We start from the raw sequence: 27,575 nt of genomic DNA, 5'->3' as shown, positions 1-27,575 counted from the left end.
TAAAGAATTTCTTCCTCACATCTGACCTAAACCTCCCATCTTTTAGTTTAAAGCCATTCCCCCCTTGTCTAGATCTTTTTATGTAGCTGTGATTTAATTTATCGCAGCTTTACTTACATATATATAATTAATGCATAATTATAGATACATACATAAGTATTACACAGTTATATGTAATTATAATTACAGGAAATAGGGTCTTCCTACAAACAACCCCTCTGTTCCAGCTTAGGACGTGCCCACACGCAGCACAACATCCACACAAGGCTCTGGGATTCAGTTTGTAGGAAGGCAGAGAGCCAGCCAGCCTGGACATCAAGTGTCAGTGGCACTGCCACCCACTGTTACTGGATCCACCAAGGAAAAGCATCATCCAGTTGCCTTAACTGCAACCCCATTGCAGTGCTACAGACCCAGAAAGGTGTAGTAGAACTGCGTAAGTGCACAAAGGAGACAGCCCTGCACTGCTTTCATAGCACTAGTGTCATCCCACCTCTATAACCCTTCCTCTGCCTGATGAGATCAGCATGAGACTAAGACATACTACGTAATAAAAAACACATGGGCTTTCCTGTTTTAAAGAACTTGCTTTCATTTTTTGATGCAGCTGATACAGGAATATTCTCATTGCTAGATCCTAACGCCTTGTGCTTTGCTTCGAGCCAAACCTATAGGAAACATTCCCCATATTCCCAGCAGGATGCCACGTTGCAGGAGGGCAGGGAGCACAGAAAATGGCACAAATGAGCTGTTTGTAAACCATCATTTGGAGCAACACATCTTGTCGGGCACTGGGACAGCTGCCCAGGGAGCAGAAGGATCACCATCCCTGGAGGTGCTCAGAACTGTGGGGACGTGGCGCCTGGGGACGTGGTTATGGGCATGGTGGGGTGGGGGTTGGGGAGCTGAGAGGTCTTTTCCAGCCTTAGAGATTCTAAAGGTAAAAGCTCAGCTTTCAGCTCAACACCAGGCACAGCAATGGAAAACACAGTGAAACTAGAAAGTCATACACCAGTGTTCTAGCAAAGCATCTTCTGACACATCATCGCCTTCTTAGGGGAAATAAGATGTTCATTAAAATAAAATGAATCTGAAAATTCAATATAAAGAAAGCCCTTGATTCATCCTGCTGCTTTCTAAGTGCACAGGAAAACTCCCACTGACTTCATGGAAAGTTCTCCAGGGCCCCTTGGCAGGGCAGGGTGGGCGGCCATCACGTACAGCATGAGCTAATGGTGAATCCTTGGTGCCCCAAACCCACCGAGGCAGGCTTCCAGTTGGCTTATATGCACTGCTACCAACAGCATCTCATCGTTATCATATTAAAGCTTAAAAACGGAAAGCTTATTTATGTGTCGGACACGTGCTTTAAACACCCCTGTTCTCCCTTTAAAGCCATCCCCTTGCCTATAGTTATCAGACAGCATAAGAAGTCTCTCCCCATCTTTTTGTACGTTCCCTTTAAGCACTGGCAGAGGCTCCCTTTAAGCACTGAAGGAAGGGCAGCCCCCCCCCTCCTCCTGTCCCCATGCTGCCCCAATGCCAGGACCCCGCGGGATTCCCAGCCCTCAGCTCCCCGAGACACCAATACAAAGAAAAAGGGGAACTCCTGCTCCTCCACCGACATAAAAGCAGCACAGCCCCTACAGCAGCCACCGATCCCACATCAGTTTCATTGGGCAGAGGCATGGCAGAGCACAGCATCAGGAGCAGAGCAGCACAGCTGGGGGTCGGGCGCTGGGTGCTGCCGGCTGTGCTCTGCCTCCTGCTGCCATCCACGTGGGCACTGCCTGCTCCTGCCCACAGCCTGGCCAAGGGACTCAACTGCTCCAGGTCACTGCTGGCTGCTGCCAACGAGGCACTCCTGCAAGTGCAGGTATGAGAGGGGAGGGATGGTGTCCAGCACGGAAGGGTTGGTGCGTGGGATGGCGCATAGCCAGGCAGGGGATTGATGGCACCCAAGATGGTGGGGATAGAGGCCACAATAGTGGGGATGGTACATACCTAGCCAAGCAGGAGACAGGTTGGTGATGGTGTCCAGGCAAACGATGTGTTGGTGAAGGCACCCAGGATGATGGGGATGGTTTCCTGATGCTATCCAAGCAGGAGAAATGTTGGAGATAAATTCCAGGCAGGCACGTACATGCGCTCTCAGCTCGGGGAGGTCTCCTTCTGAACTCCCAGCAGGACTGTAACTGCTCCTACTGCCCACCCACACAATCAGCAGCACCTGTGTTTGCACAGGTGTCTCTCAGTCCTCATCCACTGCAGCACAGTGCTAAGCAATTGGACTGCTTGCTTTTGAGCACCTGTTTCTCTAACGCCTCTGCAGAACTGGCTCTGCAGACACCTGCTCCCAAGCTCGTTGCATTTGTATGCTGGTGCTCTGGCTTTGCTTTTACAGAGCCCTTCAGCTCCTAAATCCCCACCAAGATGAGAGTTTCTGCCAAAGTCCCCTCCTAGAGTTGCAAGCTTCATCTCAGAAAAGCACGAAAGAAAACCACTAAAGAGTTTCCCAAAGTTGCAGTGTATCAGTGAGCACTGCCTCTATTTTCTTTTTTTCACTTTCTAGTGCTTTATATTCAGCACAAACATTGCATTTACTGATTTTGAGACTATTTGCTGTTTTCTAAAGCTGACTCAATTACCCTTTTTTCCCACTTTTTAACACAGAAACAGGGGGTACTGGGATTTGAATGCACCCTTGAAGAGGTCGATCTTGAAGATGTCACCAACAGCCAAATCAACACAATAAAATCCTGCATATCTGAGGATACAGGGGTAAAACAAAAATAACCAACTTTCAGCATCATATTTTCTCCAGCAGCCGTATAACACATTGTCACTAAATGAACCTGTATCATTTCTTCTTTCATTTATTTGCAGGCTGGAAAGTGTCCAGTACTGGAAAGTTCTACTTTAGATATGGTAAGCTGTGAGCTTCTATAGAGAACCTTTGTTTAGCACTTCTAGCACTTAGCAACAAGTTCCAGCATCTCAAATTAATTCTGACTTTTGCAGAGCAAATGCCTGCAGGGGATCTACGAAGATCTGAAAACCTACAAGGCAGAGCTGTGGAACCTCAAGGATCTGAGGGTGCTGACATCCATTGATGACATGATGCAAGTAAGCACTTCCATCTTGTTCCTTCCATCTTTAATGGGGTTTTAGGAGCAGTGTTGTGTTGCGCAGTTAGTCACTGGGGAGCTGGGAGTTTGGAAGGTCGATACTGGTTTTCCTAGGAGTAAAACTGGAAGATGTTAAGAGCTTATTTATCCCTCCACTGACCTCCCTCCCCGCTGCAGGTCCTGCAGCCCCGCAGCCCGGCCACGCCGCAGCCCTCGCCCAGCACCATCCTTGGCTCCTTCCAGGGCCGCATGCGGCTCTGCGGGGTCCTGCACGCCTTCTGCCTGCGTGCCGTCACCATCAGCAGGATGCTGAGCTACCTGAGTGCCCTCACTGCAGAGACGTAAGAAGAAAATGCAGCAGCACGGCCGTCCTGCTGTACAGTTACTTATAAACCATGTTCTGCTGTCAGTGCCTTTGAAGCTAGCGCATTCAACTTCTAAACCTGGGGACAGTAAGCTGTACTGTATGAGAACGTTCTCAGACCACCAAATGCTCAGCTGTTACTTGTCTTCAGTGTTTTATTTATTCAATCGTAAGTTCTGAAATGGATATTTATAATAATCCTGGTTTATTTATGATGATGCTCCTTATTTATTCTATTTATTGCCTAATAAAACTGAAGTTGACATAAAAGCTGCAGTGACCTTTTTTTTGTTGTTCCTTGAGATATCACACACCTCAAGGAACACAGTATATTCTATCCTATTAATAGGACAGAATCACACTGATCAGACTTCTAATGTATTTTGTATTCACAGAATCATTAAGTTGGAAAAGAGCTCTCAGATCCCCAGCACACCCCACCATGCCCACATCCCTCAGTGCCACATCCCCACGGTTCTGAACACCCCCAGGAAAAGTGCTTGACCACTCTTCAGAGAAGAAACATTTCCTAATCCCCAGCCTGCTCTCAAATAAGCAGAGTACCGTGGCACCACTCAGCACTGGGATCATATCTAGAACTCCCATTTTCCTCGTTCCTCACGTCAGCTGTGCTCCTTGTGGCTTTGACTCTCCAGGGGGGTTTTGTATCAGGTGTGTTCAGGTCACCAGGTGCTGCCTAACATACATATTTTGAGAGCAAAAGGTTTCAGTTAGGAAGCAAAATCAGCTAGCTTTGCAATAATTGCCCCTTTAGAACTATTTGTTTGTTTGTTGCTGGAGCCACATCAAAACTACAGGCTGAAATTGGGTGTGCAGACAACAAAACCTCTTGTTGATGACAACTTACCTCCATGCTTCACAGCTAATATCTGATCCTTGCTGTGCAGCCAGGCAGCTGGGCACAGCCTTTCCCTTTCATCTCTTCCATTGCAGATAAAATCTTCCTCTCTTCTTGCAAACCCATTTGATGTTGTGTGTTTGGAGAGATTCATATTTAAGAACCTAGCTAAGAAATAACCACTGAGGATATGCAAACATCCTTGTTCTCAGTGCCATAATTCAGAAGAAATTAACTAATTGGGTAGTGAGCTTAGAAAGGTAAGGCATCACACTCTCCAACAAAAGCATTTGGTGTTGTGAATTACCATCTGCACTCACTAGAACCACTTGCTAATGGTAAAACTAGCATTGATATCCTGGAAAATGTATCCTCCTAATGCTCTCTTTTATGAGATAAATTGTTTCATTCTTTAATATGGCAGAACTGCATAACGTCACCTGCATTTTTATTATTAGTGGCTGGTGTTGCACATGGAGAACAACAGCTGTTTCATCATTTCTTAGCATGCAGAGAAAACCTTTTGTCATTTTGAAACAAAAACTGAGCTTCAGTTGAAAACCCAGGGAAAGATGCTGAGACAAGCACCCTCCCACTCCCTCTTCCAAGCTCACCACTGCTCTGCTTGCTTCCACGGGGTCTCTCACCACAAAAGCAAAGAGAAAGCAGCAGCTGACTTGAAATGCTGTAAGAGAAGTGAAAACTTCAGCAGCAGTGAGAAGAACCACTGACCAGCAGGAATCTGCCTGGTGAGATGGGGACACTGGCATCGCCCTGGCTGCTGCAGGGAGGACGGCTTAGGTTGGAAGGGACCTTAAAAGCCCATCCCGTTCCAACCCCATGCTGTGGGCTGGTTGTACCCAGCCAGCTCAGCTGCCCAAGGCCCCAACCACCCAGCCCTGAGCACCCCCAGCTCCTCTGGGCAAGGCACCCTGTGTCCCTGATGGCAACTCTCATTCGCTTGCCTCAGAGAGAAGAGCCAAGGGCAGCTCCACAACGTGTTCCAGTGTCCCAGTGTGTGTCCCCTAAATCCTACAGCAGCAGAAGAGCCCCCAAGGGATGCACACGTCCCCAGGAAAAGGCCTGACCAGAAACACCATTTGACCAAGGAGAGGAGCACAAAGGGGTGAGAAGTGACATACAAGCAGCAGACAGCTGTTAAGAGCTGTATCTCAGCAGACAGCTAAAATTAAAAAAAAAAAAAAAAAGGAAAATACATTAAAAATTACACATAAATAGCCAAAATGTTCTCTTTTTAATCCTTATATTTAAAAGTATGTTTGTTTGTTTGTAATTCCATAAACATACACAGCAGGAGATGATGAAAAGAACCACGTATCTGCAAACAGGACACTCCCTGGCCATCATTCTGTTTAGCAGTAACATTATTTTCAGATCTTTTACAACTGTGTGCGACAGGTCCTGCCCTCAGGATAACAACCATCTTGGAGACTCTGATTTTCTCTATTTTAGCTTAAGCCCCCCCCTGTATTCAAGTTAAAATTAATCACGTAAAAAAAGACGTATAAAAAGTTCATAGTACAAAAAAAATCATACAACATAAAAAAAAATCTCATAAAAATTGAGACAGACTGTACAGAGAGAAGAAAATCGCACAGAAGATTCAAAGCTGCCTGTAGTTCTTAATGGTGCTACTGTGAAAGTGGTCTTCGGGTTTAAGAAAACAGAACCACAGCTCAACGTGAGTGCATGGGGATGCGTACAGTGGCTGTGTATAAACAGTGATTCTGCAAAGGAATTTATCTGCAAGTTTAAGGTTTCTTCCCTGTTCCTAGGCATCTCTGAGCAATACAATGTACCTCATGATTTTGACAGTTTCATTATTTTAAGGGGATGAAAGTTTTGACACAACTTTTCTCCCTTGTCTTTCCCTGATTCAAATAAAAATGTTTCAAGATAACAGTCATATACCTGATAAAGGTAAACCCATTTCTCCCAGTGCTCGTTGCCTTTTAGGATTGGCTCAAACACGACAAGATTCAGTGGCAGCTTTCAGTTTTGGGCACATCAAGCCTGGCACTTCAATCCAGCTGCAATGACTGGTATCCAAACATGTGAGTAATGATTCCCAAAATGCTACTTACACTTACGTAGGTGCAAAATTTCATTCACATTTCTTTTGAAGACACTCTAAACTTTCCGCTGACTGATTACGATTTGGATCTTCATCACAATGAAATCCCAGAAAATAGCTTGAGAAGTTTAACCATTTGGGTGGGGAAAGTTCCTGAGCTTCTCACCGGCTTCTCCAACTCATCACTCAGCCAAAAAACCTGGGGAAACGAGCATGCACAAGCACATAGACATTATTTCATCTCTAGAGGTCATTACAGTATTGAATAACAAGTTCATAAGGACCTACAGCAGTGCAGGGCCATGGCAATAGACATGTCTGCTAGGGTCAGATGAGTGAGGGAATGTCAGCAGTGATCCTCACTTTGAAGCCAGGTTCCTTTTATGGAGAGTAAAGTGGGAGCAAAGTTTTGCTAGCTCCAAAGCCAAAATTTTTCATTATTATTTCTTTGGAATTCTTATTTTTTCTTTGGACTCCCTCACAAATACCAAGAATTTGCTTAGGCATATAATGCCCATTAGTCCTCGGTCCCACTAGTCAAGAGGATTAGGTCATGGTCAAGTATTCTGAATGTAGGCAGGAGAAAAACGTTACTCATTTTATAATATAATATCATTTTCTGAAGGGAAGTAGGAAAATGTCACAAGAAAGAAAATTGTCATCAATATTAGAAGGGAAACAATTTTGAGTTACACAAGAAAATGTGTACTGGGTATTTAGTGAACTCTCTCTGACTCTGGTACTCTTAAAACACATCTGAAACTCAGTGATGTAATTGCACAAATACAGCAAGCTGATACCTTCTAGTGCTTGCACTATTTCATATGACACTTTTTCACGGAGCCTATTGCACAAGGCTTGTGCAGTTCCATTGCTTTGCTCTCTTTCTCTCCACTTGCTTAACATCAGAAATTTCTGGATATTGACTTCCTCTTCGTTTGCTTGAATCTGCTGAATGTCTTTCATTTCCATCTCAAGACATTCAATGGCAATTTCCTTCCACTCCACGCCAAACAACTTTGCAATTACCATCAGCTGTTGATCAGTTAGCAAGCTTCTGCTTTTAATTCCATCTGAAAAGACAGAAAACAAAAATCAGATCTAATATTGCTCATCTGATTAGATTTCTAATTTAATGACGCTGTTGATTCTGTGCAGGGGACATATAACAATGGGGGTCTTATTAGCCAGGCAGTCAAAACCGGATTAACTGCAGCCAAGCACTGCAGAAAATCACCTGAAGAACTCTGAAGGCTCATAAAGACACCAGCTTCTGAGTAACTGCAAGGTTACATGGACTAAGCACTTTTCCTTTCCTCTGTCACCGTTTACTCATGAACTGAAGTTCTGAATGATGAAAGCTCTCCCTCTGGTGGCTACATGCACCCCTCAGTAAATCCCTACATGATTATTTTTGCTTATTCCCAGACTTGGCATTTTAAATGACACAGAGATGCTTACCCGTATAATTGTTAGACCTTTGCTTTTTGCTACAGTGCTTCTCTTCTTCAGAAAAGCTGTTGGTTGATTTCCGTCTTTTGACACCTAAGGAGCAAAGCAGAATTGATGTTCATTCATTCATTGCACTTGCATATCACTTGAGCAACAACAGCAAGCAGGGCTCATAGAAAACAATAAAATCTGAATCAACTTCAAATTGACTTACTGCTTGGAATTCTTGTTTGCTCGTTTTTGTTCTGATCATAATGTATCCAGTCACCTGGAAAACGGTTTTCAAAGAAAAACAAAGGGTGAAGTAGGAATCCCCATTGTTGTGAAGGTATTTAATGAATCTCATCTACAGGCAGCACTACTCCCCAGCTCATGCTTCTTTTCAGCTGGAACAAACTGCTAGCCAAATCACAACATGCTTACTTTCTCTTAGTTTTGCTTTCCACACAACTGCATCCGAGTCCAGTTCAACCAAAGATAAGGTGAAATCATCAGGTTTCTCAAAATAGACTTCAATGTAACTTTTCAGCTTCAAAAGAGATCCATCAACAAATTCGATTTCCTGTAAAACAGCAATATTTTTAAAGCAGATTTTCATCCAAACATGAATTAAACTGGAGGGATGTGGATGCAGACCAAACTCTGGTCTACCCCACGTTTTGCCATTGACTTCAACAGTGTAAGGATTTCATCCCTAAGCTTTAGGTCTCTAAGAGGCAAATGCTTTCTACAGTGATGGCAAATGAATTCTGAAAACTGCCCTTACAGCCAGTGCATGCCCTGCTCTCAGTAGGAAAAGGAAAGTATTTTCTGTCATGTTTCATATCAAGCTGTGATGTACCAAATGATGCTTACATGGAGAACTTACCTCTGGAGTTATTTCAGCTTCTGGTTCACAAATTAATCTGTATCTCTTTCCGTTCTGTAATAATTTCTGGCACACAGGGGGTTTGTCAATTTTAATGAATTTCTTTTTGGAATGTTTTACTGTTCTTGATATATCCTGAAATTTTAAAAACATGATACATTACTCCTATCGCTAAGGGAACTTATATTTACAACCCACATTGCTCCACACAGCTCCTTGTGTCCTTCTGCACCCATCCCTACAAAATGCCACACAGCAAACCTTACAAAATGCTCCATACTGAACACGTAACTTGTGGGGATAGTGAAGATTCCTTAAAAAATAGAGAATTACACTACATTAGTGAAGGGCTTCACAATCCAAATGGAAACAAGTGTTATTAGCTGCTGTTCCTTCCCATGCTGGTCTATGAGGGAATTGTTGAGAGTACAAGTGGTGCAAGTCCTGAGCTCTGTGAATTTTCTAAGAATATCCCTTGGACTCACAAGGACAATCGAGTCTGGCTCTGCGTATGACCACACAAACCCAAACCCTCTATCTCAGGCCAGTGTCCAAACGCTCCTTGAGTTCCAGCAGCTTCAGGCCTTGCCCACCGCCCTAGGGAGCCTGTTCCACGCCCACCGCCCTGTGGTGAAGAACCTCTTCCCAATTTTGATGGCAAATTTTCATTTTTCATGCTTTTCACAGCACCGTGCGAACAAGCAGGTGGGCCGGTACAGCTGCTTACATATCAAATCCTTCCCTTCATATTCAGCCTACGGTGAGAGAAAACCCGCCGTGACAAACCCAACCTTGATGAAGGAGTCGTTGTTCGTCGCCACGTAGACCCGGAACAGCAAGGAGGGGTCGTCATCGATGGCCTTGTAGAGGATGACAACTCCGTGGTAGAGCAGGGGCTCCTCACTGCGGATGAGCGGCCCGACGGGGGACAGCGAGCTGACCAGCCACCGCACGTGTGAGGCCGAGAAGTCGGTGGACGGCTCCATGGCCGCACCTGCACCCTTGATGTGCAGCACCTTGAAGGCCGGATGGGAGCCACCATCTGCGGGGACACGGGACGGCACCGTCAACACGTGCGGCGTGCTCCAGCCTGCCCACCTCCATCACAGGACTCACCGCCCAGGCAGAGGGAGTGCGGGAAGGCGATGGAGGTGAGGGCGGAGGGCGCCTCGCAGCGCACGTCGAACAGCGGGCCGCCCACCACCCATGGTGCCTTTACCAGCCCGGCGTATTTGCTCCAGGACAGCAGGGAGTAGTTGATGGTGACCGCCTTGTTCACCTCAAAAATCAGGCCGGTGACACTGCACTCGTATGTGCCTTCTGCATCCAGCTTCATCCTGCCCAGACAGACCCACGTTGCATTGCATGATTGCTGTTGTAATCATTTACAATTATTAATATTAATTATTGCAACGAGATGCACAGGAAGCCACCCTGAGAGCTGTCAGACAAGGATCTACAGGCAGCTGGCGTAAATTGCTTATTTTTCAAGATCTGGGGGCATCTTTCTTCATTGCTATAAATGTATTTGTGCAGCAATTTTTTTCCCCATTGAATTAGAACGGAGAAGTATCTTGATCAGCACACCATAAATGTATACCCATTAAGCATAAATGTATACCATAAAAAAAGAAAAACAAACAAACATACAAATATTGTCCTCCAGAAAGCTTCCTAGGGGTCACTTGCTCCCTCTGGGCCTATATAAACAGATAAAATAAAAATAGATATTTAAGAAGCTGGTGAGAAAGTAGCATTACAATTTGCAGATTCTCTCATGCAAAACGTGTGGGTTTCTTTTTCTAAACCTACATTTTCTTTTCTGCAGTGCTCACAGTGGGGCAGACAGTCTGCTCCTAGCAAGAAAACAGGAAAATCAGCTCATTAAAACCAAAAGATTAAATGCTCAAGGAAAAAAACAAGCAACACCTTCAGAGTTCTCTTACCATCTGATTCATTGCAAACTGGCCGTGATTCTTTCTTTTCTTGTTCTTTATCTGCATAAAGAAGTGTTAAATGTTCTCGTTAATACATGTTAATAGCAAAAGATCTCACTGAGAAGGGCCACCTGTGGCTTTTACACAAGGGAAAGGACAATGAGGACAGAATGGGGATGGTTGTCTCTGCTCCAGGCTCTGCCCATCCCAGCTTTTTGGGATTTGCAGTGTTTGCACTGCTTCTGCCCACGGGGGTGTGCAGTGGTGCACTGTGCAGCAAATACATCCCGTAGCCTCCAGGCAGCCCGCTGTGCAAGGACAACCCACCCACTCCATTCCCCCGCTGTAACAAAGGAATACTAAGGAGAGTATTCTCAAGACTACAGTGTCTGTGCCAGCTCCACACAGCCTGGGCATGAAGCTGAGCACCTGGATATAGGATTTCTTGAAAGCTCGTAACTCTCACAACTTGCCCACAGTACTGGGAATTTTTTTACAGGGGAGGACCCATCCCCAGGATGGTCTCACCGTACCCAGCACCAACTCCAAACACTGAATGGAAGCTGTGCACCACCTCACAGTGAGAAGGGAGCCATGCTACAGCAGCACACTTGTCCTCCTTACACAGGTTTACAAATGCCTGAACCAACCTCACCAAAACCCAACACAAAAGCAAGCGAGCAGAGTCGAGATATGGGGCAAAAGTTTTTGGCCTGAAGGGTTGAATTGTGCAAAAGCAACGGGCAGAGCTCCTGCCATGAGGCATTATGAAATGCAAAAAGCACCCAGCAAATGCGGTCCTTGCAGGCAGGCTGCCCAACCAGCCTGCTACATCAGCACCTCCCAGGTAGGCAGATGGGAGAGAGGTAGACGATCCATTATTATCTATGGGAAGCGCCTGGAAAATATCATGGAAACACCCAGGCAATGAGCTGGATCCCAGCCTGGAGCAATGCTATTTTGGGCATGGAGCAGCAGCTGGGATTGCTCTGAGTGCCGTGCAAGAGAGGAAGTAGGGCTGAGCAGCGCAGGCTCGCGCTGGCAGTGCTGTTAATTATTTACCAGTGGTTTACACGCATCCATTCGTACCACGCATGCGCTCTGCCTGCACAACAGTGCTCTCTGCAAGAGTTTGTGCCCCGAGGAGCAGAGGCCACCGGCTGTGCCAGCACCCGATCACTGCTGCATGCCCTCGTGCATCCTGGCACAGAGCTCTCATCCATATCGGCTCCCAAACGTCCCCAAAAGCGGATATGGGAAAGAAAGAGTAGCACACTCACCTGACCGCCTTGTGTCTGACTCCTCTGTATCTGATGAGAAAAAAGCTTTCTCATTATTTAGTAAAGACGATCGATGTTGGGTGAAAACAGGATAAATAAGCTGCTCGTGGTATAACCCACACAAGTGGAAACCCACAGCCTCCTCGCCAATAACAAACGCTTCCTTCAATTCTTTCCCCGTCCATCCTGTTTTGCCACTTTTGCTGCCAACTGTTCAGCAGATTTATAGCCTCTGTGGACAACGGCTGTGGTGTACAAACATCTGCATGCATTGTGTGCGTGAGGCCAATCCACATGAGCTGCTGACCCCCATTACTGCAAAGCTCAGCACTGAGTGACTATGAAATGATGCACTCACATAAATACCATTCTGCTTTTCAACATTCAGTCGCTGGCTTAACAGTTCTGTACAATAACTCGGAGACTACTCCCAAAGAGGGAAGGAAAAAAAAACCTGTGGTTTTAAACTGAATTTACATTTTCAAAAGAGAGAAAATATGTAAACTGCAATATAATGCATACCTGAGTCATCTTCTGAGTTGCTGCTGGAGCTGCTGCTGGGGCTGCCAGAGCCGCTGCCGGAGCTGCCCTCTCCTGAACAACGGGAGGCATTAAAGAAAGCGGTGCCAAGGGTAAGTAAGAGATGCATTTAGAAGTTTAAATGCATTAATCTGGTGGGTGTTAGGTAACATGACACAGCAGGAAAAGCACTGAGCCGTGCTCAGGCAGCAGAGATCAGCATCAGAGATCTGTGGTCACTCAGAACCTTTGAAGGTGCGTCTGATGCTCAAGGTGCATTATTTTGATGTATGATGTCCCTGAACAACCTGAGGCTGTCCTGGAGGTCCCTGCACCCCCACGTGTCCCATTTCACCCAGCTGAATTTCACAGTTTCCCGTGGGAGAGGCACCTATAGGTGCTGGTGTGTACCACCAGGCTGCGATCCCAGGCTGCGGATGGGCCACGCACACTTCTAATAAAAGTCTTCTTACAAATCTCAGAGTCACGCTCAGGAGGGGCTCAGGGGGTTTCTGGTCCCACAGCTGCTCACCTGCTGGCAGCTCCTCCGCGCAGCCCGTGCTCTCCTCGCAGGAGGTCTCCAGTTCTGCAAAAGCCAGGGGTTACACATGCATGAAAAAAGGAAATTCTGTGCGCCTACAGTCAAAGCTCCCTTGCCTCAAACGTCACTTTTTACGCGGGCTCTGTGCAGAAAGAGCTGACTGAGCCACTGCCATCTGTGTGTCAACCTCCACCACTTCCTTGAGCACCAAAAATACAGCAGCTTGTATTGCTCTGAATCAAACTGCAGCTGGGCTGGGCTGCAGGGCTGTGCAAGGGCACAGAGGGTATGCAGCCTTGCAGTGGGAGGGCAGAGAGCTGCAAGGACTGGAGGGAGGGGGAGGAACAGACAGATGGACACCGACCCATGCACCCACCAGGGTGAGCATAGCAATCCACAGCTCCTGACACCCAACGGACATGAAAAAATGGAAAGAAAACCAGGCTGAAAATTCTGGAATCATGGAATCAGAGGGGTTGGAAGGGACCTCTGGGAATCATCAAGTCCAGCCTCCCTGCTACAGCACGTTCCCCACAGCAGGCTGCACAAGAATGCATCCAGGTGGGTTTTCAACAGCCTCAGATGAGGCCACATCAGAGCAAAGGGGAGAACCTCCCTCACCCAGCTGGTCACACTCTTTGTAATGCACCCAGGACACCATCAGCCTTCCTGGCCATGAGGGCTCCTTTCCAGCAGTTCAGCCCCCAGCCTGTACTGATGCGAGCAGCTGTTCCTCCCCAGCTGCAGGACTCTACACTTGCACTTGTTGAGCCCCATCAGGTTCCTCCCCACCCAACTCTCAGCCTGTCCAGGCCTCACTGGTGTGCCAGCCACCCCTCCCAGCCCCATGTCATCACTGTAAGAAGTGGCAACGAGGGACATGGTTAGTGGATATAGTGGTGACAGGCTGATGGTTGGACTTGATGATCTTGGATCAACCTTAATTATTCTGTGATTCTATAATTGCCAGCCAAGAGGAACTGCAGAGACACGCCAAGGACCAGCATCCCCTGTCCTCCATCCCACCCCAGGGATCCCAACCTCGGCACACACACCTCAGCACTCAGAGCAGGGCATTACAGATCGAGCAGAACAAATGATCGCACACTGAATTTGCTGCACAAGGTCTCTGGCAGGTCCAGCACTGCTGGTGGTGCTCACTGAGCGCTCCAGCGTGGATGCACAGAGACAGCGTTGAGTGGCAGTCACCTACTGAACTGTCAGTGCAAGGCCAATTCCTCTCTTGGCATTTTTGCACTATGCAGATAACAGGGAACGAATAAGTAACAAAGGAATATGCATTTCAAAAATAAGTATAATGTCTCAAAGATCCTACCCATGAAATTAAAGCATTGCACATTGACTTTTCTATAGGCAGTAGTGCTTTTCAATCTGGAGAATGGGAATTTCTAACACCCAGCCCATTGAAGCCCTGTATTTCTCAAAGTTACCGTACCGTGCTCATCTGCAGAGAGGGATTCGATTCCGCTGGAAGACAAAATGGGACATGCATGAGAAGACCTGGCAATCCTTTGCCACCTTTTCATCCAAGCCAAAGAATGTGAGGAAAGCAAGCAGGTTTTAAGGCAAGTTGAACAGTAATGACGGGGTGGTGCTTAAAAATGTATTTTCTTAAACGCTGCTTGTGGACTTCAGCTCTTGTCCTTGTCACAGTGCTGGGGACACCCGGCTCTGACACAGGGGTTTCCATGAGGTCAAGCCTTGATCCCCAGCCCCTTGTTCTCTCAGGAAATGAAAGGAGCGAGCACAAACAGGAGCCTAATCAACAGTCCCTGGTGGTTTTCAGCCCTTTGCTCCGTGTTCAGGCCTGAAAGAGCAGCAGGACGCAAACATTATTCATCTTCTTCAGCAATGTATGAAGCTCAGACAGACCTGATGACCCAGAAGTGGCAAATGGCTCCCACCTGACCACCTGCTGGCAGCCCGTGGCAAACCCAAGCGTATCTTCGTTGTCCTTTCTCTCCTGAGAAAGGAGATTTACTATTTCCAACTTTTAAGGACCAGATGTGGAAACCTTTCCATGGAACTCACAAAGCCATCCCAGAATAACCATCAGTAAGCCAGCAGGTGACATCCATCTGTGCTTCACTTTGCGATCAGAAGCAAACACCCAGCACGTCTGCCTTCCCGGCAGCAAGAAAAGAACCTTTACCGCTTCAGGTAGAGGAGCAAGGAAGGGAGGAAGCAAAGCAATGTGAGCAAAACAGAGATGCTGCAGTTGGATGAGGAGTACGGGTGAGAGTTCTGCTGGAATGGGAATTGTGATCACACTTGCATCTTGCAAAAACTATGCTGAGAGTACCTGCAAGGCTGGGAAAAAGCTGTGCAGCTTCGCCAAGTGCTGCCTCGCTAAACAAGGTTTGCCTGCAGATGGCTCACAGCCCTGCTTTGCACTCCTCATCAGCTAAAAAGCATGTCTTGAAGAAGAAAAATGGAGCGGGAGAAACAAAACAAAACAAAACCAGCCCTATTCAGTGTAAGAGATTTTGTCTCACGATCAATTAATTACGGAATTACTCCGGGGAAGAAATGCAGTTCCAGCCTTGTCTCGTGTCACGTGAGAGCTGCGCGGTTCTGTTGCTCAGCCCTCCCCAACCGAAAGCATAACAGCTTAACCACGTTTTGCAGGGAGAAGATAAACACTCTGCTCCCAGCGCCGTCACACAGCTGCTGCCAGCTTGGGAAACGGCCAGAGTACAGAAGGGCTGCTGGAGAATGGGGTCGGGGACAAAACCCCAGTGCTGGGAGCAGGGATGTGGAATGGTGACACGGAGCAGAAATGCAGAGCGGGAACGCTGTTGGCTCAATGAGTGCTTTTGTCTGCTGGAGGAGATGATGCTGGGGATGGCGGGCGGCAGCATGGCCGGGCCATGGTTTGAAGCAGGGGGGTACGGGGAGTAGGTGTAAGGCCGGGATCCTGCACCTCACGTCCCTGGGGGCTTCCTGGGAGGGTGGGAAGGGAGACCTTGGGCTTGGACGTGAGCCAGCAAGGGGGAGGGAACCGTTATTGGGGTGCAGCGGATGGGGAAATGGAGGGTGGTGGTACGAAATGGGTGGGGTGATGCTGGGGGGGGGGGGGAGGGAGGCGAAGGAGACGGAGGATGCTGGGGGTTGGAGGTGGGGGACGGAGAGGGGGAGCGTGCTGCGAGGGTTGGGGGGGGGGGGTTACCGGGGGGATTGGGAGGAATGCTGGGGGGATTAAGAGTGGCTGGGAGATCGGACTGGGGGGGGCTGGGAAAGGAATGAGGGCGCGGGAGGGTCGGGGAGGTGCGGGTGGGAGGTGGGGGCACAGGGACGGGAACGGCGGGAGGACGCACGGCCGGCTGGGGGGGGAACGAGGGATGCTGGGGAGGGGCCGCGGGGCGGGAGGACCCATCTCCGGGCCCTTGGAGCGCCGGGTCCCGCTCACCTGTCGGGCTCCGGGCAGCGGCGGGCCATCGCGGCGGGAGCAGCCGGGCGGCGGGAGCGAAGCGAAGCACCACCCCCGGGGAGAACGGGGGGGCCGGGCCGGGCGGAAGGATCGCTCCGCCCCGCAGCGTATGGCCGCCCTTGTGTCCTGTGTCCCCGGTGATGGGGGGGTGGGGGGAGATCAGGAGGATGCCCGGAGGGAGCGGGTAAAGGAAGGAAAACGTGAGCGGGAGCTCCCCGCTACGAGCCGAGCGCTGGCGGCAGGCAGTGCTGCTTGGGTGCTGGGGGGAAGGAGAAGTGCCGGCGTGCCGCGATCTGCCTCTGCAGGAGATGCTGGCAGAGCTGCTAATAAAGGACAAGCATAAAAAAGGCAACAGGAGAAGAAGAAAAAAAAAAAAAAAAGAAAAGATAAAACCTAAAACAAGCCAAAGCTTGCAGAAGCGCAGCAGGGAAGTGGCGGTGAAAACAGGGTGAAATGAGGTGCTGCACAAGAAGTGCTCCTGGAGCACCTGGGCTGCCCTGCGTGCAGGGAGCAGCGCACAGCCGCCTGCCTGCTGTGATGGGCACTCACAGCACTGATGCAGCTCTGTGCGTTGCCCCACCAGGGCCGGAGGTCCCCACGTCTGCAGACCTCCAGGTGCTCTCCAGGCACACCCTGTGACAAACCCCATCCCCGAGCTTTCCCCAGCCCCAGCAGCCCCAGCTCCAGGGTTCGCGTTCTTGTCCCACGGTCATATTGATGCCTCCAGGCCACCAGGATCCTCCCAGCAGAGCTTCCAGCAGCACTTTTAGCCCGGACCCAGGGCACACCATCATGCTCTGGTTTCAGTAACCCAAACGCAACACCTCCGGATCCCTGCCTCTCCAAGCATCACTGGGGACAAAATCTGGGTGCTAGCTGGCAGTAGTTTGCTTTCAGAACTTCCTCTCACTGGTAACATGCTGCAACTGTCTGCCAATGCAGGATGTACATAAGCTTTATCAGTAAAACTTACTCTGAAGAGTGTTATGAGTGCCCTTGAAGTGCTCACTTTCCACATTCTGCCATTAGAACAACGATGGAGCTGGCTTCCAGAGCTGCTCTAGGGCTTATGGGGAGTGTTACTGCCCTCGAGGGGCTCCGTGATGCTGGAAAATCCCAAATACATGTACAGAGGTTGCAGGAACAAGTTGCGGGGCTGGGCTGCAAAGCTGTGCTGAAATAAAATTCATTTCATGCAAAACTTTGGAGAAGCGACACACAGGGGTCGGATGAGGAAGAAAGAAGGCTGTGTTACTGCAGGAAACTCCCTGGCAGGGAGCACAGCTGAAAGGAGGCAGAAAAGGCTTGGTCCCACGTGCAGGAGCAAAGAGCAATGACGTTGTTGTAACACTGTAAGTACTTAACTATACCCTAAATAAAGGGTAAATAAGAAAGAGAAGGAAGACAGAAGAAATGAGAAACCAATAACTGTACAATGCAGAGAGTTTGGGCTTGTGGTTTCATGTTCCCACGAAGGCTGCAGGCTAGATATAACAGCACAGAGTTTCTCTTAAAGCCAGACTGAAGGATAGTGTGGGCACGTCCTGTTTGCAGACCCAGAGACACGTGGGGCATGGCTGGTGTGAGGCCACCTGGTACCCAAAGAGCTCTGCCAAGGGGGGCTGAGAAATGCTCCCTGAGAGCAAGCAGTGCCTTGTGGCACAGACTTTCACATCTCCAAAGTGTGGCTATCATGCTCTGTCCCTGCTTTAGGTATTTTCAATGCTCGTATCAACAGCTGCTTCTTCTTGACTCTCCATAAACTGCTGGCATCGGCATGTGGCAAACCACAGGGTCAAAGCTCAGCACAGAAGTTCAGAGCAACCTGAAAGCAGCAGCGCTTACCTCCAGGCAGAGCTTGGATGGTCTTATGTGACTGTGACATTGGGACACCCTTTTCTCTGTGTTGCCCCATCTCCTCTCCTGCACCGTCCCTTGTTCTCCTCCACTGCAGATGCACAAAGGTTTCTGCTGTACGGCTTGGACAGGAACAAGAGCAGCACAGGTGCTCCTGGCATTGCCCCTGGCTGCTGTTTGCAGTGCTGAGGGCAGCTGTCTGTAGCTGTTATTTTCCTGACTTTTCCCAGACACACAGAGGTAAAGAAATACATACAAACATCCTGATAATGATGCCAACACAAAATATTCACGAATCACCCCAGGGCAGGCCCAGCCTGGCACAAATTGCTTACAGCCTTACAGGGCAGCCAGATCACTTCTCCAGTGCCAGCTTCTGGTTCAAAACACCCCAATCAAAACAACTCCACAGAGGTTCAGTCCCCAGAAGCGACTGCTATTTCAGCAACCCTTTGCCAGTTTGAACTGGAGTCACACTGTGGTGAAGCCTGCAGTCAGTCCCAGGAGCAGAAGCACCTCAGTACAACAGCGTGTGTGTTCCTGTATGGGATTGTGAACATTCATGCAAAGGGAGAGAACTCACTGGAATGTATTGAGAGTATTTGAATGTATTTGAATGTATTTGAATGTATTCACATATTCATACAGGCAGTTGTGAAAGCGTCCTGTGCCAAACTTAAAATGTGGGCTTTAATTGTTTGCTGAGGATAATATGTTGTACTGTACTGCTCGGTGCCTTCCGTCAGAAAATTAAAGTCTTTTCATTCAAATGACAAATGTGGCACATAATTTGCATGGGATCCCGTTGCAGTCAGCTTAAGCTGGGAATCAGCTGTGCTCAAACTGCAGAGACAGCATCTAGTCAGTCCTCCATGGCCTGAGACTCTTCCTTATCCATACCTACACTTAATGCCCCTGTTAGCATCTGGCTCTGTAACCATGTCAGTAGCTTTGCCCAAGCCCTGGCCATCCCATTTCTCATTGCTGTAAAATTAGATTTCTCCTCTCCAGCTCTTGCTCGATCTTTAAGTTAAACAAGCTCCTCCAAGACCATTACTTATTGATAGGAGCAGAATTCAGTCCTCCTCCTGAAAGGCAGGGATCAATTTGAATGCTGAAAGCTTCCAACACCTCTTGGTTCCAAGTGCCCTAACCAATCCCTATAGCTTGATGCCAGGCTGGGCACAACCACAACAAATAGTCCTGGATTTTCACCCCAAAAACACTGCGGTAGTCATTGGGGAACGGATAGCAGCACTTTCATCTGCCTGCTGCATAATTTCCGATTCCCTAATTGCATGCAGGCATCTGTCCATCACACAGCCATGGGCTGCTTCTAATTTCCACCCCCTTCTCCAAAGACAGGCCTTGGTCTTGGACACATCACTGGCTGTGACCCAGTGCTGTCACTTAGAGCAGAAATCACAACCAGCTGTTGTGGAGGGGAGGCATGGAGGGGAAAAGGCTGGAGACACATTACTGAGGGTCCTGGGACACAGGAACCAGTGAACGCCTGTCATTACATCACTGCATTTTCTGGATATTTGCTGTTCTCCCTCCCTGCAGCTCCTGGCACACACCGAATCCTCGCCCTCGCAGAGCCGCGCTCCCCATCTCATCTCTTTGCCATTTGGGGGCAGTGTACGAGCAGGAGTGTCGCCATTCCCAGGGCTGTCCGAATGTTACCAAAAAGGCTTCAAGTGCTGAGCTGAGACCATCTGTACAGCTGAACGCCAAAAAGCACAGCCTTCCTGCCCCAGAGCCAGGCAGGGTAGCGTGGGACACGAGGACAAAGCCTGAGTGCATTTTCTCCCTTCTTAAACCACTGCCCAAAGCAGACACAGCTGCGGATGCAATGCACTACAATGGGGTTTTCCATTTCAGAGTACTGACTTTAGCGGCACCGATGGCAACAGCAATCCTCTCTCTATGTACGGGGGAACAGCTGGCAGTTTGAGCCATGGGATGCAGTGGGATAAGGAGGGCAACTCACTGCAGCTTCTCCACAGATGTGATGTACCAGAGCAGCTACAAACATTTAATATCTATATGCCAAGCCCTGCCCCTGCCATCGCTGCCCCTGATGCCATGCATGGCACAAGGTGAGATCAGAATCTCTGCACACAGCACCTTGGAGTGTCCTTCTCTCCAGAGCAAAACAAGGATGCATTTTCCGTACTTTTATCCCGACTTTTCAGAATCTAAATGTCAACCATCCCAGATGGGATCGAATTAATAAATCCAGTGTGCGCAGAACGTCGGGGTCAGTTCGGAGGCGGAGGAAGATGACAAATCAGCTATTATGGCTCCTGAGGACCCAGACTCTTCATTTCCCAAGCCTCTGCCATTTGACCCCCACCAGGTGGGTGCCTCACACAGCCCCACGGGCTCACAGCTGACCCACGGGGACACACAGCACCAGGGGCTCTGCGGGGCCCTTTCCTGTTGGCGAGCATCCCGCAGCACCGCCCGCGCACAAAGGATTCAACTCCGTGGTAAAAATAGCAGTTTCAGCCCGCCCCATCCAGCTGCCCTCTGTGATGCTGAGCCTCCGCACTGCCCTGAGCAGCAGCTTCAATTTCCATGCTGCAGTTTTCACGGTTCACGTCCAGTGGCAGTGTGGGGATGTGCAATGTTTCCTGCACTGGTGGGATGCTCTGGGCTGGGCATGTCCTCCCACACTCCTCCCTCTCCCCCCCTGCTGAAATAAGTGGTGTTTTTTTCTCCTTTTTCTTCTTTGTTAAACATCCTATTGACCTGGTGATGCCCTGACTTGCCTCATTTTGAAGGTGTGTTGCGTTTATCGCCAGCAAAAACCCCTCACAAAAGGGCTGCATCAGGGTGAGAGAAGCTCCGTTTAATAAAAGCATCTTCATGCAGAATGGAAGGGAAAAAAGGGAAATAGTTTCCAGCGGGATGGCATTCCTTTGCCATGGTGAGGGCTCACAGTGATGCCCTCCTTGGTGGGGTTCCACCTGGGGGCATCCAAAATCCCCAAATCATAGAATCCTAGAATGGCCTGGGTTGAAAAGGACCACAATGATCATCTCGTTCCAACTCCCTGCTATGTGAAGGGTCACCAACCAGCAGCCCAGGCTGCCCAGAGCCACATCCAGCCTGGCCTTGAATGCCTGCAGGGATGGGGCATCCACAGCCTCCTTGGGCAACCTGTTCCAGTGCCTCACCACCCTCTGGATGAAAAACTTTCTCCTAACATCCAACCTACACCTCCCCTGTCTCAGTTTAAAACTATTCCTCCTTGTCCTGGGATGCTGGGATGCAGACAGAGGACCAGGATCATCCCTGCATGCTGGGCTCCAGCACACAGACATGTTTTCACCTCCTGTGCTCGTGGTGACCCTGGGATGTGTGTGCCCTGTGATTCATGCGAGTTGTGTGGGTGGCAGAGGGACTGCGCCGAGAGGAGGAGGAATGGGAAAGAATCCGCTGCTATATTTAACCACAAATAATAGGAAGAGGCTGAGCTTTGGAGCTAAGTTGTAAATAACAGTGAGATGAAATCATCTCAGAAATTCATGACTGTATCACTGCAGCCCCTGGAGAACCGGTGTGACTAACGAGAGCTGCGGTTCGGGGAAAATGTTGCCCCCTCTCTAAAAAAATAATGATTTTTTTTCATTCTTCCAGAGCATGGCAGCAATCCTTCCTGCTATGACAAACAGTGCTCTATGGGCCTTGAGCTGTTGCTGTGTTTTAACACATTTCAGCATTTCTGCACTACACCAAGCAGCAGCGTGCTGGCTGCCACACATTGACAGTGCTGGGATCCAGGGGTTGTCAGCAGAAATTAACATTGTTAATCAACAAACAGCCACGCAACAAATCCTGCTTGTCCTGTGAGCTACCTTTTAGATGAGCATTAGGCGTGGAGGTGCTCGTTACTTGCAACACCAGAAGACTCAGCCAAAACCCAGTGAATGAATGGGATCCTCTCCAACGTTAGGATGGTTCGAGTCCCAGTTGCAGTGAAGAAGAATGCTTAGATCCTACCCTTCACTTCATTTCTGAGAACACCCAGAATCATTAAGCAGAAGAGAATACCTCATGTGGGGAGGACTGGTGGCCATGCATGCGTGCTCGAGCCTCTCTCACTCACTTTCTCTTTTTTTAATAGTCTAGAAGAAAATATTTGCTGGCAGTAGAGATTTCTGAGCTGTGAGGTAATGACATACACATGCAGAGTCATCTTCTTGTTTCTGAAGCCTATTGCAGTTACAGATGTGCTGAGAAGTATGCAGTAATAGAGCTCAGCTCTGTGGTTTTAATTCAAGCAATTCAGAGCTCGCCCCAGCTGAGCAGGGATCGAAGCAGGCCATGCCTGGGCATTTCCATCAGCTCCTGGTTTTGCAAAACTTCTAACAACTACTTATTCTTCACTTTGGCAAATTGGTTTGAGTGTTGGGAAGTCCTTCAAAGGTTTGTTTCCATCTCAGATCTATCTGTCATCCAGCACTGTGCATCCCTCCTTGGAGCTACAGGATTATTTCTGCTGCAAACTGCTGTGCAATGGGCCCTGCCAAAAGGAAACTTCTTCGTTGTGCTTCTTCCTTATCGCTTTCCCCATATTTGGAGGAAATGTAAAAGAAAGAGCAAGGCTGATGTGAAGTATCATTTACCAAGGACAGTGCAGGTAGCAGGCTTTGTGAGGACAGGTTTAGAGTTACACAAATGCTGATGGTCGCCAGGAAAATGAAGCCCTCTACAAAGTAACTATTTGGCCAGGTCAGCTCTTTGGCGCCAGCTGGGAGTCAAGCCTTTAATAACTGCTGCTCCAAGGGATTGATGGATTTCTGAGGGGGCAATTGCAGGATCGATGACTGCACGGTCCTTGCAAAGCTGGGGAGAAGCAGCTTTGGCTCCTTCCAGAAATGCTGAGACTCCAGTGGGCCTCACATCTTGCAAGACACACATATAAACCAAAAATTCTCACAGCCAAACCTACGCAATGCTTTCTGCTGGGAAACATTGGCCATGGCAATGAGCTCTTGCTCTCCAGCCCTTCATTTCTGGATGTTTTCCCAAAAACGTAGGGTTCTTCTTCCCTGGTCCCAGCATACCGTTGCTCACCCAGCATCACAACCAAGGTTTATTTTGAGATCTGCAGAGGCCACAGTTGCTAGAAGTAAGTTGGAGATGCATTAGTGGGTGTCCAACTAACTAACAGAATGCATGTTAAATGTAGACGTCCAACTGATGGGTTGATGGTTGGACTTGATCTTACATGATCTTTTCCAACTATAAGGATTCTGTAATTCTGTGACTGAGACAGCACCAGTGCACAGGGACACTTGTTATTTTTGATAGCTGCTTGCATTGATCTGCCAGAAGCTTTTGATGCTCTGGATCATTATTTATGAAGCTTTGAGCTGTTGAATGTGAGCTCTAATACAGATGCCATCCCCTGGCTCTAGGCTTGCTTGTTTAAGAGAACTTCAGGAGCCTGGCCCTGAGCAGCTCTCCCCAAGCTGTGGCACACCTGGCTGCACAGCTGGCAGCCCCGCTGCCTCCATCCCCACTTTGCCTACCCAGAGCTGCTGGTCCTCAGCCGCGTCCTGTGACAGGAGGCTCACCAAAATGTTGGCTTTCCTGAGCCATCACCAGGCCTTAATATTTCATGATGCTCTGACGCTGAAGATGTAGTTGATCAGAAAGGCTGTTAAAATGCAGCACTTTATTAATGCCTCGCACTGTGCAATGCTGGTTACTCAACACCGTGTTTGCCATAAAGATCCCATCAGTGATTCTCCAGAGCCCCATGCACGGCAGAGCTGTGCCCACCTGGACTTCCAGCTCCAGCACTGCTCCACTGTAAGAAATGCCCTAAGAAACAAAACTGAAGGAAATTCTGCAAATGAGATCCCTGACGATGATAGGAAGAAATGGCTTCTTGATTACTGTGTGAATCGCTGCAGCCTCTGCCCATTGCTGCATGTTGCACAGAACCTTTTTTTACCACTTTCTTCCTGAATGCTGTAAAATCTGCAGCAGATACAACATGTATGAGGTTACCCAAATACAAGGATGACAGCAGGAGCATTGCTCATAGCTAGCAGAAGTGAAGTCACTGCAGGTCGAGTAAACAGGGCAAATGAAACCAGTCCAGCACCCAGGACCGTGACGCCGGTGGTTCCACTGCTGCCTATCAGATTTGGCTTGGTCACCCAGAGGGAAGCTGAGCAGAAAAGCACTGATCATGTTGTGCCATGTTCCACGTGAGTAAGTTTTTCCATTACCAGAGCAGAGCCCACTCTCCTCTCCCGCTTGCCTGAGGAGTTTTGCAGATGAGCTGATGGGAATCAGCAAACAAGACAGACAAGTGTGTGGGATGTTGTGGGACCACAATGAAGAGATGAGTCAGCCCCTAGCACCGGTCACTGTGAGGTGACACGGGGTCCTCCTGGCCTTGCACCAATAGAAGCTATGATAGCAGGAGTGAAAAACCAACAGAAAGGAAGCACAAACAGCTCGCCCACCTGGACCTCGCACATGCAGCCAGCTTCAAAGTTCTCTGTTGTAAGTGGTGAAATCAGTGGTGGGCTCTGCACCTGGCACTTCTCCTCCCATGGGATGTTCAAGGTTTGGGTACTGCTGATCTCCACATCCTTGAGTACCTCTCTTCCCCACATCTGTGGCATCACTCATCCTCGTGCCCTTCTCCAAATCCTCAGGTTCAGCCCCATGTCTTCAAGTAGAACTCATCCCCAAATCCTTGGGTTCATCCACGCATCCTCTGCTACGGCTCATCCCCATGTCCTGGGGCTCAGATTATCCCCATTCAGGGGAAGACCCGTTCCATTTTGGAACACGCTGACCACGAGGTTCAGGCAGCGGGATGGCCCCGCTGCTAACCCCAGAAGGAGCTGTCGAGCCGAGCTGCGCGGCTGCCACAACACCTCTGGCCCTCTGCCCCATCCTCTCCGCCGCCGCCACCCCATTAGCCCATGAACCGCCGCCAAATGGCCCCATCAATTTTTCATCAGGAATCAAACCTGATAAAACCCAGCCGCGCCGCCGGGCCGGGCTGCCGACCCCAGATCTCGAGGTGCGCTCGGAGACCCGCGGGGTTGGTTGCGGGGATGGCGGGCGGGCGAGGCGCGGCGCCGTGCGGGGCTCCGTGCGGGACCGCCGGGGGTTGCGCGGGGCCGGGATGCGGCGGGCCGGGGGCCGGGCCGGGGGCTGCGGGGCGCGCCTGGCTGCCGCGGGCGCGATGGTTGGCGCGGAGGCTGGCGGCTCTGCTCGTGCTGCTGGCCCTGCTGGCCGCCGGCTGCCTGCTTCACCGCAGGGCTTGCCCCGCGCCGCGGCCCCGCCGGAACGGCCCTCCCCGGCCCCGCCAGCACGGCCCCGCGGCCCCGCAGGGTGAGCTGAGGGAAGAGCGGGGCGCGGAGCCGGAGCTGCCGCCGCTACCCAGCTACGAGAAGGTGAAGCATCTGCCCAGCTATGAGGAGGCGCAGCGCTGCCCCAGCCGCCAAACCCGGGATGGGGATGGGGAAGGCTGGGTGTGCGGCTGAGCACCCGCGTACGGGAGGGATGCAGCGGTCCCTGCGGTGCCGGCATCCCCGGGAGAGATGCTGGATGCGATGGGATAGGGGACAAAATGGGATACTGGACGTGATGGGACACTGACCACAAAGGGATGCTGGATGCAATGGGACGCTAAACGCAATGGGATGCTGGATGCTAAGGGATGCTGCAGGTTGGTGGTTCCCAGGAGGGATGCAATGCTGGACACTGAGGGCCCCAGGACAGTCAGGACTCAAGAAAAGCCCCTCCTGCTGGGGACTCGCCATCCGCTGGGTACAACTGGAAGACATCCGGGTCTGCAGCATGACAGGCCTGCGGGACACCAGGCTCACATCACATCCCCACCGAGACGAGCAGCCCCGGAGCTGCTGCTCACCTCCCTGCTGTGGGCTGGATAAGAAAAGGGCTGAGTTGCCCAGGGCTCTTTTGCAGTGGCTGCCCCGAGAGAGAAGGATGAGCACAGAGCCAGCACAAAGGACAGGGACAACGCGTGCGTTGGAGGAAGCTGACTTGGGGACATCACCTCTTGCATGATGACATCGTTAGGGTACAATGATGTGGAGGAAAGGGCTGTCTGCAGCTCAGTCTCTGCAGCCCAGAGCACAAAGTCATCAGCACAACAGCGCGAGCTCAGCCTGCCAGAGCCATCATTCCATAAGGGTGGGAGTAGCAGGCAGGGGCAGCAGGATCAGCAGCAGGAGCCTATTCCTTCCACAACCCTCAGCATTTGTACAGAGCCTTTCATTTCTCATCAAGGAGGAAAACAACCTCCACTGCTTGCTAATAAAATCCTGGCACCCTCTGGCAGCGTGCTCTTCATTTCTCTGAGGCAGCTGGGATTGAGGTGAGGCCTTTTTTGTATTTTTCAGGGGACAGGGAGCCTAACAAGTGTGCAAAGCCCCAAGGAACGTGAGGCAGTGAAGAAAAACCTGTTCACACAAATCAGCACTGGTCCCATGTGGGCAGTGTAAGGCTTCAGGGTCAGGAATTTGGTAGGAGCCTCATGAGAGAAGAGGATGACCACAGACAGTCTTCCTAAATGAATGAGCCATTAAGCTTTTCATGAAGTTTTTCAAATAGCTACAAGATGACCACGGGCAGAATGATCAAAACAGCCAAAATTCAGAGAAAGCAGACCTTACCCTGCATAACTTTCTCACGTGGAGTTTTTTGGGTGATGTTAACACAGTGCTTGTGTGAGGATGGCTGAGAGAATGTCCATCTTCCCAACAAACAGGCAAACCCCTGGGAACACATGCTGCTGTCCCATTTCCCTATTCTGACCAGCAGGGCCAGAGATAAGGTTGGTTCCTTCAGAGCTTGCTCTGCTTTTCCCCCCATTTTCCCTTCTATTTCAAGGTGCTACCATCAACATTTACTAAGAATTCTAATTAAAAAGCTGCAGTAATTCTCACCCCACCCTCCTATACCCTCAGCTTTACCTTTTCCAAGCCTGGTCCCACAGCTTTGCTCGCAGGGCTTGGTGTGCACATGTGCCACCAGTGTAATCAGCCACTGGGTTCATACCCAACATGCAACCTCAACATCCAGAATGCTCCCAGCTTCCAATCCACCGGAATAAGGGCAGGAAAACAGGTTCAGCCTCCTGTGCACAATGAATAACCTTTGTGAGTCCAGCTGGATAACTTGATGTTCCAACCCCAGAACATCAAGGCCAGCAC

At 49.6% G+C, this 27,575-nt stretch overlaps 2 protein-coding genes across 3 annotated transcripts; one reads left to right on the top strand and one right to left on the bottom strand.

Annotated features, from left to right (window-relative positions):
• Positions 1–1,687: 1,687 nt before the first annotated feature.
• IL12A (interleukin 12A) lies at positions 1,688–3,480 on the top strand. The gene is made up of 5 exons (XM_010716985.4): positions 1,688–1,876; positions 2,674–2,781; positions 2,887–2,928; positions 3,022–3,126; positions 3,306–3,480. The coding sequence occupies exons 1-5, from the start codon at positions 1,688–1,690 to the stop codon at positions 3,471–3,473; spliced, it is 612 nt and encodes a 203-aa protein (XP_010715287.1). The 3' UTR covers positions 3,474–3,480.
• Positions 3,481–5,587: 2,107 nt separating this feature from the next.
• On the bottom strand, positions 5,588–27,480 carry LOC104912720 (uncharacterized). 2 transcript variants are annotated; one of them, XM_010716984.4, is made up of 16 exons: positions 27,336–27,480; positions 14,500–14,531; positions 13,035–13,088; positions 12,506–12,577; positions 11,984–12,013; positions 10,713–10,763; positions 10,579–10,622; positions 10,417–10,466; positions 9,883–10,103; positions 9,558–9,808; positions 8,767–8,901; positions 8,322–8,460; positions 8,113–8,166; positions 7,908–7,991; positions 7,247–7,519; positions 5,588–6,645 (listed from the first exon to the last, which is right to left on the bottom strand). In XM_010716984.4, exons 1-16 carry the CDS (start codon positions 27,425–27,427, stop codon positions 6,629–6,631), a joined length of 1,599 nt encoding a protein of 532 aa, XP_010715286.2. In that variant the 5' UTR covers positions 27,428–27,480; the 3' UTR covers positions 5,588–6,628. The 2 variants fall into 2 exon arrangements, with proteins under 2 accessions (XP_010715286.2, XP_085089564.1); XM_085233438.1 differs by lacking the exon at positions 27,336–27,480 and adding an exon at positions 16,474–16,594.
• Positions 27,481–27,575: the final 95 nt, after the last annotated feature.

Source organism: Meleagris gallopavo, chromosome 11 (assembly GCF_905368555.1).
Source record: "Meleagris gallopavo chromosome 11, MGAL_WU_HG_1.1, whole genome shotgun sequence".
Lineage (NCBI taxonomy): Eukaryota > Metazoa > Chordata > Aves > Galliformes > Phasianidae > Meleagris > Meleagris gallopavo.
The sequence above is the reverse complement of the archived record's forward strand: the minus strand, read 5'-3'. Positions and strand labels throughout refer to the sequence as shown.